At 54.1% G+C, this 13,235-nt stretch overlaps 3 protein-coding genes across 3 annotated transcripts; 1 reads left to right on the top strand and 2 right to left on the bottom strand.

The window, feature by feature from the left end:
• Nucleotides 1-129: 129 nt before the first annotated feature.
• PTSG_00278 (FAD dependent oxidoreductase) lies at nt 130-3,854 on the bottom strand. The gene is made up of 9 exons (XM_004998772.1): nt 3,386-3,854; nt 2,688-3,035; nt 2,195-2,388; nt 1,842-1,917; nt 1,517-1,680; nt 1,054-1,162; nt 835-912; nt 474-534; nt 130-282 (listed from the first exon to the last, which is right to left on the bottom strand). Exons 1-9 carry the CDS (start codon nt 3,641-3,643, stop codon nt 149-151), a joined length of 1,422 nt encoding a protein of 473 aa, XP_004998829.1. The 5' UTR covers nt 3,644-3,854; the 3' UTR covers nt 130-148.
• Nucleotides 3,746-10,978, top strand: PTSG_00279 (uncharacterized protein). The gene is made up of 17 exons (XM_004998773.1): nt 3,746-3,932; nt 4,198-4,313; nt 4,691-4,822; nt 4,995-5,066; nt 5,328-5,490; nt 5,779-6,894; nt 7,140-7,222; nt 7,426-7,471; nt 7,595-7,689; nt 7,936-8,041; nt 8,254-8,369; nt 8,574-8,777; nt 9,150-9,339; nt 9,588-9,752; nt 10,177-10,263; nt 10,420-10,493; nt 10,694-10,978. The coding sequence occupies exons 1-17, from the start codon at nt 3,839-3,841 to the stop codon at nt 10,823-10,825; spliced, it is 2,991 nt and encodes a 996-aa protein (XP_004998830.1). The 5' UTR covers nt 3,746-3,838; the 3' UTR covers nt 10,826-10,978.
• A 477-nt stretch (nt 10,979-11,455) lies between these two features.
• On the bottom strand, nt 11,456-13,014 carry PTSG_00280 (uncharacterized protein; the record flags this gene model as incomplete). The annotated part of the gene is made up of 4 exons (XM_004998774.1): nt 11,456-11,511; nt 11,777-11,865; nt 12,280-12,675; nt 12,974-13,014. 4 exons carry the CDS (start codon nt 13,012-13,014, stop codon nt 11,456-11,458), a joined length of 582 nt encoding a protein of 193 aa, XP_004998831.1.
• Between the last annotated feature and the right edge of the window lie 221 nt (nt 13,015-13,235).

Genomic DNA, 13,235 nt, shown 5'->3' on the forward strand with positions numbered 1-13,235 from the left:
CTCAGAAGCGGGCGTTCTCAACTGATTGCGCAGCTGTGGTTGCCTGCATGCACGAGGGTTGAGAAGCGAAACCTGACCAACGCCAACTGGGTTGTTGCATTCATGCAAAAACCGCTGAATCAGCCAAAATGAATGATTGCGTGCTCATTTAATGTGGCATCTGAATGCTGCCGGGCAATTTGAACTCTTCCTGGGCGCGGTTGGCAACCATCTCCGCAATGGCCAAGCTGGACGTGGCTGCAGGCGACGGCGCATTGCGTACATGAATCACCCTCCCTTTGGCTGTGTGTGTGTGTGTGCATGTGTGTGCATGCATTTGTGTGCATGTGTGTGTGTGTGTGTGTGTGTGTGTGAGAGAGAGAGAAAGGAGGAGCAACAGAGTCACACATGTGACACAGGCACACAAATCGTTGTCCCAACTCGCGCACGCACACGCTGTCTCTATCTCTCTCTCTCTCACTCCACTCACTCACCTGTCGCTGTTCCAGAATCGAAGACAAAGTCCTTCACAAGGTTGCCATCTTCATCAAGCGCCTGCGGGTGTGGGTGTTCAAGCAATGGTGCCATGAAAACATGCAGGGTTGTCGCATCAGCATGCGTGAAACAAGTAAAGCAAACAGGCACAATCGCACACGGACACAATCAAAGGAGACAAAAGTGCGAGTGCAAACCATGTTTCATTGAACCTAGCAAGAGCAAATTCGGCACACACACACACATATGCACACACAAATGCACACACAAACACAAACACACACAAACACACACATGCACACAAACACACACAAACACACACAAACACACACACACATGCGCACACAAACACACACGCACTATAGCACGAACGCCGGCCGGGCCTGGCTCCACATCGTCCAGCGTCAACTCGGGGATGTACCGCTGCAACTGTTTCACCTACCAACAACACGCCACGACACGCCACGACAGGTTAGCATGGGCAGCAGCACAATCACTGCACCCACTTCAAGAAGGGAGCAACGCCAGGTCCAGCCGAAACCCTGCGGCGCAAACATTCTCCGAGACATGCATGTGCACCTGTGCTGCAGTGCGAATGGAGCGGTAGAGCTCACGAAGACCAAAGTCGGCGTTGGCCAGCGCAAGTCGCAGATACCCAATGTATGACACTGCATCCCACAGCTCGCCCCTGCACAGCCGTGGTCGTGCCGTCGCACAACAGCAATCAACCAAAGAGACGGACCGAGTGTGTGTGAGTGTGTGAGTGTGTGAGTGTGCGTATGTGTGTGAGTGTGCGAGTGAGTGAGTGAGCAAAAAAAAAGTACGTGCGCGCACAGGACAAACGCACGTGCAACAGGAAAAACCGTCGTACACATGTGCGTACTCACACGCGCGCGCACAGTCTCGCACAGTTATGCATCACACACACACACACAGAGTCGCACACAAACACACACACAGCGCACACAAGCACACACACACACACAGAGTCGCACACAAACACACACACAGCGCACACAAGCACACACACATGCGACTGCACCAGTTTATGGTGGAGTAGGAGTATCCTTCGCGAGCAAACGCGGGCACAGCGTTGGGGCCAAGCCAAAGACTGCCGTCGATGCGGGGCGTGAAATGCACCCCAAGAAATGGTACACGCGGGTCTGGTACGGGATAAATATTCCCTTTCACAAGATGCCTCTTCTCCTACCGGGCGACATTGCGTGTTGGTTGAGACGTGAGTGGCGTGGGGGGGGGGGAGGAAGCGGCGGCAAGAAGGGGCAGGAAAAGCGTGAGGAGGAGAGGGAGTGCTTGCTGTGTGTAAACACGCGAGCAACGATTTGGCACGTGATGCGGTGCATATGTACCGGTTTCAGGACAAGGTATTCCCCACGAACGCCAATCATCTTCGGAGTCTCCGCGCACCCCGTCATCACAGCAATCCTGTTCGCCAAGCGCAAACCATTCCCAACACACACACACACACACACACACACACATGCACATGCACATGCACAAGCGGTTTAGAGAGGTTGGGATATGGGAAGATAGGCACCAAATGAGAGAGTAATAACACAGATGCAAGTGCTCAGCACGTCACGCGTGCACACGCACACGCACACACACATACACACACATACACACACACACACGCACACACATGCACGCACGCTTGCCCACTAACTTGCCCACTCACTTGCCCACTAACTTGCCCACTCACTTGTCTGAGTAAGCACCAACACACGACACAATGTGCGCGCAGATAAAACCGTTGCCGTGGTCCTGCGTGTGCACGCGGACGCCATTGCCAAAGTCTGCAGCTTCCCCTGCCGGACCGGTCAGATCGACGACTTTACACGACGTCAATATCGTTCCACCAAGACCCTCAAACTCCTGCGCCATGGTCCTCGCCACCTGGCATTTAGGAATGCGCGAATGTGTGTGTGTGTGTGTGTGTGTGTGTGCGTGTGTGTGTGTGTGTGTGTATGTGTGTGTATGTGTGTGCGTGTGTGTGCGTGTGTGTGTGTGTGTGTGTGCGTGTGCGTGTGTGTATGTGTGTGTGCGTGTGTGCGTGTGTGTGCGTGTGTGTGTCTGTGTTTGGAGGCGGTACGAGCGCCACCAATAACCATGACGGCGTGCACATGCGGCCACCTCGCGGTCGCACCCAGCTACGCACACACAGCGCCCCCCTCTCTACACCAACACATCCACACCTGCGCGTAGTCAACGATGCCGGTCGAGGGGCAGTAGACGGCAGCCACGCCCTTGCAATGGGGTTCAAAGTGGCGAATGTCGCCTTGCTCAATCCACTGTAGTCCCGGGACCTTGTTCTGTTTCCCGTTTTCAAAGATGCCCTCAAGCCTTGGCACTTCCTCTTCTTCAACAGCAACGATGAGCTTGCCGCAGCGCTTGGTCGGAATGCCGTGCTCCTCGCAGTAGTTGTACATGAGTGCGTTGCCTTTTGTGCACAGCAGTGCCCGCAGTGAGCCTGGCTTGTAGTACACCCCACTGTGGACAACGCCGCTGTTGTGGCCCGTCTGCTGCTCCGCAACTTGACTTCCCTGCGGAGTCAAAGGCGAGCAGGAACGTTGAGACAGACAGACAGAGACAGACAGACAGAGACGGACAGAGACAGACAGACAGAGACGGACAGAGACAGACAGACAGAGACGGACAGAGACAGACAGACAGAGACGGACAGAGAGAGACAGACAGACAGACAGACAGACAGACAGACAGACAGACAGAGAGGAGACCCCACACACATACACACACGCCCGCACATACACAAGACACACATACACACACACGCACGCACAAACACAAGACACACAGGCACGCACGCACACACGCGCATGCACATACACACGCACGCACATACACAAGACACACAGGCACACACACAGCACACCTTTTCAAAGACGACAATGCGGAGGTGAGGGTGTCGCAGCTGCAGCTCACGAGCTGTGGCAAGGCCAACGATGCCACCGCCAATGACACCGACATCAAAGGTCTTGCCATACTCCACGGGATCCAAATGGCCACTGTCACGCCCGCCTTGGCCCAGCTCTTTGTTTCCCAACCCTCCCTGTGCTCGAGTCACAAGCACTCCGCCCACGGCAGTGCCTGCGGTAGCAAGGGCCACTGCCAGTCGCCGCAGCGTCGCCATCTCCCCACAACCAAGCTGCTAGTGCGCAGCAGTGCACACACACACAGCAAGCACAACCAGCACAAGGTCAGGCAACCAGGCAGGACTGTCTTCCTCTTCTCCTTGCCTTGCCTCGCCTTGCTTTGCCTGCATTCGTTTTTTCGCCCGCTTTTTTGTTGCCTTTTGTTTGTGTGAACTGGATTGGTGCGAGCGACAATGGCTGACGGAGATGAGGATGCAGGCTGGGGCTTTGTGGTGGCTCACCACGACTTCCCAGCGCAGGAAAAGGGGGATCTCAAGCTCACTCAAGGTGCGATGGCGCAAGACCAACACCTTGAGCTTGGCGTCGTAGCAACACAATCATGACGACCACGCAGGCACGCACAAGCAGCCACAGTGACGTCAAATCAAAACACGAAACAACGTCGTGGTGTCTCACTCACGCCCACACACACACACACACATCCACAAACACATCCACAAACACATCCACAAACACACACATCCACACACACACACACACACACACACACACACACACACACATCCACACGCACATATACACACATATACAGGAGATGTTGTGCGTGTGCTCCAAGCCACCAATGACGAATGGCTGGAAGGTGTGCTCGGAGACAACCAAGGCATATTCCCGCTCAACTTTGTGAACCGCACCGATCCACCCAACAACGTGCGTGCGCCTGCAATATGCTTGCGGCTTGCGTTGATGCCATGTCATGTCACACCTGCTCGTCACAAACCGACATGCTCATTGTGTCTGCGTGCTTGTTCTAATGTGTGTGTGTGTGTGTGTGTGTGTGTGTGTGTTTCATGTGTGTGTGTGTGTGTTTCATGTGTTGTCGCGTGTTTGCTTGCTCAAACGTGTGTGTGTGCGTGTGTGTGTGTGCCTACCCGTCTATCTGTGTGTGTGTGTGTGTGTGTGTGTGTGTGTGTGTGTGTGTGTGTGTGTGTGTGTGTGTGTGTGTGTGTGTGTGTGTGTGTGTGTGTGTGTGTGTGCCTACCCGTCTATCTGTGTGTGTGTGTGTGTGTGTTGCTGTGGCTGATCAGGGCCGGGCAGAGGCAACTGAATCCCACACGGCAGCTGCAGCCAGCTCAGACCTCTCCTTCAGAGCAGGCGATACAATCGACCTCCTACAACGGCCAAGCGCCACACATTATCGTGGCAGACTCCATAGCAAGGTGTGGCACATATGCGAGACAATGAAGCCGATGACCTCACATAGCACCTCGGAGTTCGTCCCCACATTTTTTTTGGGGGGGGGGGCGTGCTGCATGCACTCCACTTTGTTTCACGGCCGCACGTGTTCTCGCACCCTCTGCTCGCCGTGTTCTCACACGCACATGTACGCAGGAGGGGCTGGTTCCCACAAGCAAGATTCGCGTGACAACTGCACTCGTCCCGTACGCCATTGCATCCTTCGATGTGAGCTGACAATTGTGATTTGCCTTCACGAGAAGTGTCTGCAACGAGCAGCCGTCAACATGCTGTCACCGTGTACGCTGGCTTACACACTCACACACACACACACACACACACACACACACACACTCTCTCTCTCTCTCTCTCTCTCTCTCTCTCTCTCTCTCTCTCTCTCTCTCTCACACACACACACACACACTCACACACTCGCTCGCACACACACACCCACACTCTCTCTCTCACTCACGCACTCACAATGTGCAGTTCGACGAGGGGCAGGCGGGGGACTTGGAGCTGCGCATTGGTGACAATATTGTGCTGCTCAAGCAAGTCAATGATGAATGGCTGCAAGGCTACTCGCGCCGCACACACAAGAAAGGGATGTTCCCTGCCGCCTTCGTGGACGTGAAGGTCACTCTCGATGAAGGTAAGGAGTCCTCGGAGATGGTTTGTCGCCATCGCGCAGTGCTGTCCCGCTGGACATGTTTCGTACCCCGTGCGCGACACACACACACACACACACACATACATACATACACACACACACAGGCACACACACAGACAGAGGCACACAAACTCACAAAAACTCATACACACAGGCACACAAACTCACGCAAACTCACACACAGGCACACAAACTCACGCAAACTCACACAAACACACATATACACACGCTCCCTCACACGACCAACCACATACTTCGATGGATTGGCAGCCTCTGTGATGCATGTAAAGACGGCACCGCCGCCCGCGCGCAAAGCGTCGCTCGGCAAGCACCCTGCTCCATCCAAACCCCCGCCACCTGCCACGACGCCACCGGCAAGGTCGTTGCCGCCGCCAAGAAAGAGCCCAAAGGCGACGCAGAGGCGGCAGTCCAGCACGAAGACCAGCCCGTCGTCGTCCCGGCCAAAGGGCGCGGCGGTGGCGCTGTACGACTACACCAGCACCGAGCAGGGCGACCTGCAGTTCCACGCGCACGACGAAATTGTGCTGCTCAAGCAAGTCAACCCAGAGTGGTACGAAGGCTTTGTCAGGACTCAGCCCGCGGTAAAGGGCATTTTTCCCGCCAACTTTGTTCATGTGACCAAGGAGATACCGCCCTCACCTGCGCCGTCGCCGCAGCAAGCACGCGCGCCCGCACCTGCTGCCAAGGCAAAGCCGCCCCCGCCCAAGCCACAGCCACAACCACAGCCCAGGCAGTCAGCAGCGCCCCCTGCGAAGCCATATGCGCCACCCCCAAAGCGCGCGTCTGCCACGCCGTCGAGCACCTCAGCCCAGGCGCCAACAGCAACTGCCAGCACCACCACAGCCACCCCGGCGCCGAAACCCAAGCCCATCCCAAAGCCAAAGGCGAAGCCAAAGCCAACCCCAAAGCCACCGCCACCTGCACCAGCCGCTAAGACGGCGGCACCACCACCAGCAACGGCAGTAACCACCGCCCGCACAACCACCACCACCACCACTGCACCAGCCGCACCAGCTGCACCAGCAATGTCAGCAGCAGCAACAGCAGAGCAGGAGAGGAGGAAGCCTTCCCCGCGTCCACCGCCATCATCCAACCACCCGCGACACGGGTCGCCAGACCTCAAACCAATGCGCGCTGCGCCGACTCCCACGCGAAATGCACCCCGCCCGCCACAGGCAACGGCTGCACCAGCAAAGAAGGCTGTGCCGTCTGTCTGCAGGCCACCAGGGGCTGTACCGCTGCGCCGGGCACCGTCGACGCGTCCCGCAGCAGAAACCGTGCAGCAACGCAGGCTCTCCATGGGCAAACCAGAAAAGCCGCAGACGAAGCCAAGGCAGACCCATACACAGGCGCCAGCCAAGCCAGGTGATGCGTGTTGACGGGTTGTTGGGGTGAGAGCTGGTGCACGCTTGATGTATGTTGTTGTTGTTGTTGTTGTTGTTGTTGTTGTTCTTCTTCTTCTTCTTCTTCTTCTTCTTCTTCTTCTTCTTCTTCTTCTTCTTCTTCTTCTTCTTCTTCTTCTTCTTCTTCTTCTTCTTCTTCTTCTTCTTCTTCTTCTTCTTCTTCTTCTTCTGCGTCTTACTTGGTGTTTTTTTTTGTTCTGCCAACAGCGCCACGGCCGCGCCCACAGCCCAAGCCGCGGGCAGAACGACCCGTTCGTCCGCGCAGCAGAGTCCTTTCCATGTCCATCCAGGTTCGCTCCCTCCTTCCCACCAGCCTGATCTATGTGCGCGTTTGTATGTGCGTGCGCGCATGTATGTATTTGTGTGTGTGTGTGTGTTTATGTGTGTATGTGTGTATCTGCGCTTGCGATTTTGTACACCGGCACAAACGCCTTGTTGCGTGTGGTGTTTCGTTCTCAACCCCACCGCCGGGTGCACCTCTGTTTCGACTCAGGATCAATCGGCAAAGCAACTCTCGTCCGTTCACGAGGAGCCAGAAGGTACGATTTGGTCCCGCAGTCACCACTCGTTGATGTTGTTGCTGCCGTACTGCCGTGGCATTGCCTCGCTAGCCCGTGGTTGATAACGCATTTGTGTGAACACCCTGCCACTCGCTTGTGCAGAGACACTTGAGGAGCAGATTGCGCGGCTGGAGGCATTGCATGACGAGGCCCTGGATCGTGAGATTGGCTTTGAAACCCTTCTGTCTGTGATGACGGTACGTGCATCAGCTACGATGGTGGCGGTGGTGGCAGTGGTGTGGGTTACAGTTGTGTGCTGTCTCCTATCAAGCAAGTACGGCAGTGCTGAGTGTGGTACCAAGCGCACATGTGTGTGTGTGTGTGTGTGTGTGTGTGTGTGTGTGTGTGGCTGTGTGTGAGTGTGGGGCTGGGTGACACTGCACTGCAGCTCACGCAGCCACCTGGGATGCGCGGGGTTACTCGTTTGGGTTTGCGGGTGTCAGGATTTGGATGACGATCAGCGACAGGAGAAGGAAGAGCAGCTTGAAGCCGCGCGAAGAGAGGTCGCTGATCTGGAGGAACAACTTAACACCCTCTACGCCCAGCGCGGTACGTGTTAGTCGTGACGGTGGTGCTGATGGTTGGGGGCGAGGATGATGATGCTGATGATTGGTGGCGCGGGCTCTGATACAAACCAATGTACTGGGCTTCATCTTGCGGCCACATACTCTCATGAGTACTTGCTCATAACACAAACACAACCAACCATCCACACGAACACGCATGACGTCCTACTCGCCCATGCCCTCATGCTCGTGCAGGGGACGTGAACGAAGAAGAAAGCGACATGAGCCTGTCCGAATCGCAAATCTTGCCAAATGGACGTGACCTTGGCAGCGTTAAGCAGGCCATCAGCGAACTTAACGCCCGCATCGAGGTGACCACATGCGTCATTGCAGACCTGCACCCAGCACAAGCAAACCACGTGCTTGGCGTGTGCGTCTGTGTTGTGTGTGTGTGTGTGTGTGTGTGTGTGTGTGTGTGTGTGTGTGGGATGCATTGCCCGACGTCTTCACTCACCGCCGTGGTGCGTGTGTGTGTGTGTGTGCTGGATGTGATGTACTGCGCATTCATGTGACAGGAGCTTGAACAGGAGCTGGCTGACGAGAAGAAGCAGGCCAAGGCAGCGCAGAAGCTTGCTGACCTGGCGTCCCTTGATACGGCAACGGCGAAGATGGACGTGTCGCAGGTGCAGGCCGAGGCGCAGCGCCACCAGCAGCTCATCCAAACAAAGGAGCTCTTCATCTCCAGTCTTCAGGCAGAGCGAGAAGGGCTCATCGCTCAGGTGTGTGCTGGTGGTGTGCGTGCTTCCTGGATTGCTTGGCGTTGTGACTGCTTGCTTGCTTCATGTCGTTCTTGCTTCTTGCTCCCCATTTGCTTGCTTGCCTGCCTGCTTGGTTTGGTTTGTGTCCGGGCTCGCTCGTGTGCTGGATGCCGCTCGTGTATCGCTGTGAATCCACCATCACCCATGATACTGCTTGCTGCTGCCTGTGGGTCACATGCCACCACACGCCTCACGTGGACTGATTCGTTGCACACGCTCGTTCTTTTTTTTTTTCCTTCTTCTTCTTTTTCGTCTTCTTTTTCGTCTTCTTCTTTTTCGTCTTCTTTTTCTTCTTCTTTTTCTTCTTTTCTTTCTTTGTGTCGTTTCGGGCAGATCCCTGAGCATCTTCGCCAACGCGATTCGATGCTTGTGCGCGAAGTTGAGATGCTTGAGCAGGTGGCGGCGACGGAGGCCGAGCAGCACGAGCTGCAGGAGAAGAAGGCAAAGAAGCGCGCAAACGTGTCGAAGGAACTCGTGGAAACAGAGGAGGAATACCTGGACAACCTTCTCCTCTGCAAACAAGGTTGTGTGTGTGTGTGCGTGTGTATGCGTGTGTGTGTGTGTGTGCGTGTGTGCGAGGTTGAGAAGGGGGCTGTGCTTGTGCTTGTGGGTGTGCGTGAGGGTGTGCTCGAGCTGTTGTCGTGCGAGTGCTGTCCACTGCGCCCACTGATGTTGCTGCTTGTATGACAACCATGTGCGCACGCCTACGGGCCTTGGCTAACGTCTGTGTGTTCCTGTTGCTTGACGCACCTGCGCCTTGGTGCCTGGCAGCGTATCTGGATCCAGCCACGGGCCTGCCGTCGAAGACCGGCTTTGATGTTGCCATTCTATTTGGAAACCTGGAAGAGGTTATTGACGTTGTGCAGGCGTTTTGCCTCCGCCTCAAGCGCGAACACGAGAAGCCCGTCGAACAACAGGAGTTTGGCCGCGCCTTTTGTGACCATGCAGCTGCAATCAAACGAGCTTATGTCAAGGTGTGGGTCCTCGTAGTGCTGGTGGTGGTTGTTGTTGTTGTTGTTGTTGTTGTTGTTGTTGTTGTTGTTGTTGTTGTTGTTGTTGTTGTTGTTGTTGTTGTTGTTGTTGTTGTTGTTGTTGTCGTTGTTGTTGTCGTTGTTGTTTAAGTTGTTGTTGTTTAAGTTGTTGTTGTAGTTGCTGCTGTTGTTGTTGTTGTTGTTACAGTGGTGGGGGTGGGGGTGGTGATAAGATTTTTTTTAGTTGTTGTTGTCTCGTTGGCGTGGAGGCAAGAACAGAGAGTGGTTTGGCCTCCATTTGCGGTTGGGGTGCGGGTGCGCCTGGTCCGGCAGTCGCTGTGAGCTCAAATGGGGCCGTTTTGTGCATGGTTGTTTGACTGTCGTTGCAGGGTATGTGGGTGCTGAGTTCTTGACGTTAATGGACGGGGACCATCATGGCCGTATGACACACGACACTGGCGACTTGACGCCTCAAGGTATGCAGCCAGTGTTTGTCCGCTGGTCGTGGGCCCTCAGCGTTGTGGAGGTGGTTGAATCTGAGTGGATTCATCATGCATTCACACGTAACCACGGTGTGTGTGTGTGTGTGTGTGTGTGTGTGTGTGTGTGTGTGTGTGTGTGTGTGGCTGCAGACACCGTGCCAGAGGCAATAGGCATGGCGGTAGTTGTATGGACGTTTGAGGCTGAAAGCGAAATTGAGGTTTCGGTACGTGTGCAAATGCGTTTGTTCGTTTCAACGAGATGTGTGTGTGCTTGTGTGCGTACGTGTGCGTGCGTGTGTGTACATTTTCTGACAACGCTAAATCTGTGTCTGATTGTTGCTGTGACATAACATGTGCATTTGTCGCTCCCCCTGACTTGCACTTCGCTTACCCGCGTCCCACTCTGACTCACGAATGCTGGCAGTGTGATGAGAACGAGGAAGTCGAAGTCTTGAGTTACGAGGATCCAGATGGCAACTCGGAATGGGTCTTGATTCGTCGTTCCACTGGCGAAGAAGGATATGTTGCCGCCAACTTTCTTCAGTTCGATAGCTAAACTTTTCCGCATGTGTGTGAGTGGGTGTCTGTGTGTGTCTTTCTCTTCGTCTCTGCCTCTATGTGTGTGTGTGTGTGTGTGTTCTGGGCCCTGGTGGGAGACTCTCACCCCGCGTGTTTGAGAGGCAATTCAGTAAAGGCAGTTTGACGCGTGGCAGCAGCTTGATGATGACGATGATGTGTTTGGGGTTGAGCGAGCTGCACCAGGGACAATCGTGGCAGCGAGCGACGTACTTGTGTCCTTTAATTAGGGTAGTGTCCTATACTTGGTTGTCAGAATGCAATAACACAGCATCTCGCTTACCACCGCCTTGTGTAGCGGCTTTCGTGTTGGAGATGTGTATTTGGGGGGGGGGGAAACAACTGTAAATAAACACAGCAAGTGCAAGTACAAGTGCAGAGTGGTTGGTGCTGTGTGTGATGTGAAATAGAGGTGGTCCGCAAGTAGAGAGTGCTGGAGTGAAACCACTGCAATTGCTGCTTGCCACACCATCTAGATTCACCACCACACCACCGCATGCGCTCACTTGAGCGAATGCTGTCTGTTTACACTTTTGATGTGCATGATGTCACAATTAAAGCACATGAATATCACAACTACAACACTCGATTCTTCAATATAATTGTAACCCTAGCATCGTGCAGTTGGTGTTGCATACTCATGGCGGCTCCCCTGGTGAAGATGGTCTGAACGGCGCAAGGGACAAAACTCTCCTCTCACGCACACATACAGAGCACTCACGCTCACTTACACTCACGCACACACACACATGCAAATGATTCAGTTGTATTTGTGGTGCTGTGCACGCATCTATTTTATGGGGAAAGAGATAAAGAAATGCCACTGACAGACAAGAAGACATTGGAACAAAGAATCAAGGTTTCAGTTGGGGGCACACAAGAGTGGCAGCTAAACAGTGGGGGCGAAATTGATCCCAGACCACCTGCTAACCTTGTCGACGCAGCTCCTCGCGGCCTCGATGTCCGCGTCTGGGTCGCAGAAACGCCTCGGTCGTGTACGTGTTTACAGGCGAGTCCTTCCTGCTGAGTCATATAATTGACCTCCCTTCTTCACGACACCACAACGTTGCATTCACCTCGTGTGTGCTGTGTGTGCTGTGTGTTGAGTGGGAGATTGCCTTGGCAGGAGAGAGTTGTGTGTGTTTACTTGAGTTGTGAAGCAAACAAGGATGTAGGATGAATGAACACTCCAACAGAAAGAAACAGAGCAGAAGACAAGAATTGTCGACAACGCAAAGTGGTGACGTGGCAGTGTTTGTTGAGAGTTGTGTGGTTATGTGGTGTGTTATGCAAGAGCATGTAACATCGAGCAACCACACAAGCTAAACACTGCACGTGCAACAGGTTGGAGGGAAATCACGTGAACATTCCAGAACACAAGAGAGGTGAATGCAAATTTGTGGTGTCGTGAAGAAGGGAGGTGAATGATATGACTCAGCAGGCAGGACTCGCCTGTCAACACCTAGCTGCATGCTATTCTTCAGCTCCATCAGCTGCTGCGATAGCGCACTCTGCATGTTCGCCTGCTCCCTCAGCCACTGCTTCATGCCTTTCAACTGCTGCTGCACTTGTTTTTGCATATGCTCCTGCTGTGTCTTGAGCTGCTGCGATAGTGCACTCTGCATGTGCGCCTGCTCCTCCTTCAGCTGCTGTGATAGCTCTGTCACGTCAAATTCCTCTTGCACCTCCACTGACTCATCCGCACCCACATCCCCATTGTCGTCGTCTTGTGCACGGTCCTCTTCGACCTCCACTGGCTCATCCACATCCACATCCCCATCGTCGTCGTCTTGTGTACCATCGTCGTGGTTCAGTCCGTACTGGGGGTTCCTGCTGTTGCGAGTTCATGGTGGTGGTGCTGTTGTTGGAGACTTGTGTGTGTGTGCTGTGTGTGCAGAGTGTGCTGTGTGTTGTGTGGGAGATTGTCTTGGCAAGAGGAAGTTGTGTGTGTTTACTTGAGTTGTGAAGCAAACAAGGATGTAGGATGAATGAACATGAACTGAGAGACACTCTCACACATAGACAGAAAACTGGAGGAGAGAGAGAGAAGTGCCACGTGGCAAAACAACCAGAAACGCCCGTTTCTGGGCGCACGTGCACAGAAACGTTTACAGCAGAATTTGCTGACTCAGCAAGCATTGACACTGGAACAGTGATGTCAACAGTCATCGATGATGTTAGAACCTTGAATAGATTAGCGTGCATATCTTGCATCGATTTTCTCCTGCTTTGTCTTCCCTTTCTTGAGGCCTCACCTGCTCCGCTTCCACCTGTCACTTCCACCTTGTACTTCCTACCTTCTCTTGCCTTACAAGTTCATCTACCAATACACCATCGCCCTATATCGAGATCGATCGCACACACTGCTACACATTGCTACACACTGCTAC

This window comes from Salpingoeca rosetta, assembly GCF_000188695.1.
Source record: "Salpingoeca rosetta unplaced genomic scaffold supercont1.1, whole genome shotgun sequence".
NCBI lineage: Eukaryota > Choanoflagellata > Craspedida > Salpingoecidae > Salpingoeca > Salpingoeca rosetta.

Bases quoted from the DNA above. Each gene is read 5' to 3' on its own strand.
- PTSG_00278 (XM_004998772.1), bottom strand. From the start codon at position 3,643: ATGGCGACGCTGCGGCGACTGGCAGTGGCCCTTGCTACCGCAGGCACT. The intron at 535-834 runs GTGCGTGTGTGT...CCACACCCGCAG, and splicing joins CGGCCGGCGTTCGTGCTATA to GCGCTTGATGAAGATGGCAA. The intron at 283-473 runs GTGAGTGAGTGG...ACACACACACAG, and splicing joins CGATTCTGGAACAGCGACAG to CCAAAGGGAGGGTGATTCAT.
- PTSG_00279 (XM_004998773.1), top strand. From the start codon at position 3,839: ATGGCTGACGGAGATGAGGATGCAGGCTGGGGCTTTGTGGTGGCTCAC. The intron at 8,042-8,253 runs GTACGTGTTAGT...ATGCTCGTGCAG, and splicing joins CACCCTCTACGCCCAGCGCG to GGGACGTGAACGAAGAAGAA. The intron at 10,494-10,693 runs GTACGTGTGCAA...GAATGCTGGCAG, and splicing joins AAAGCGAAATTGAGGTTTCG to TGTGATGAGAACGAGGAAGT.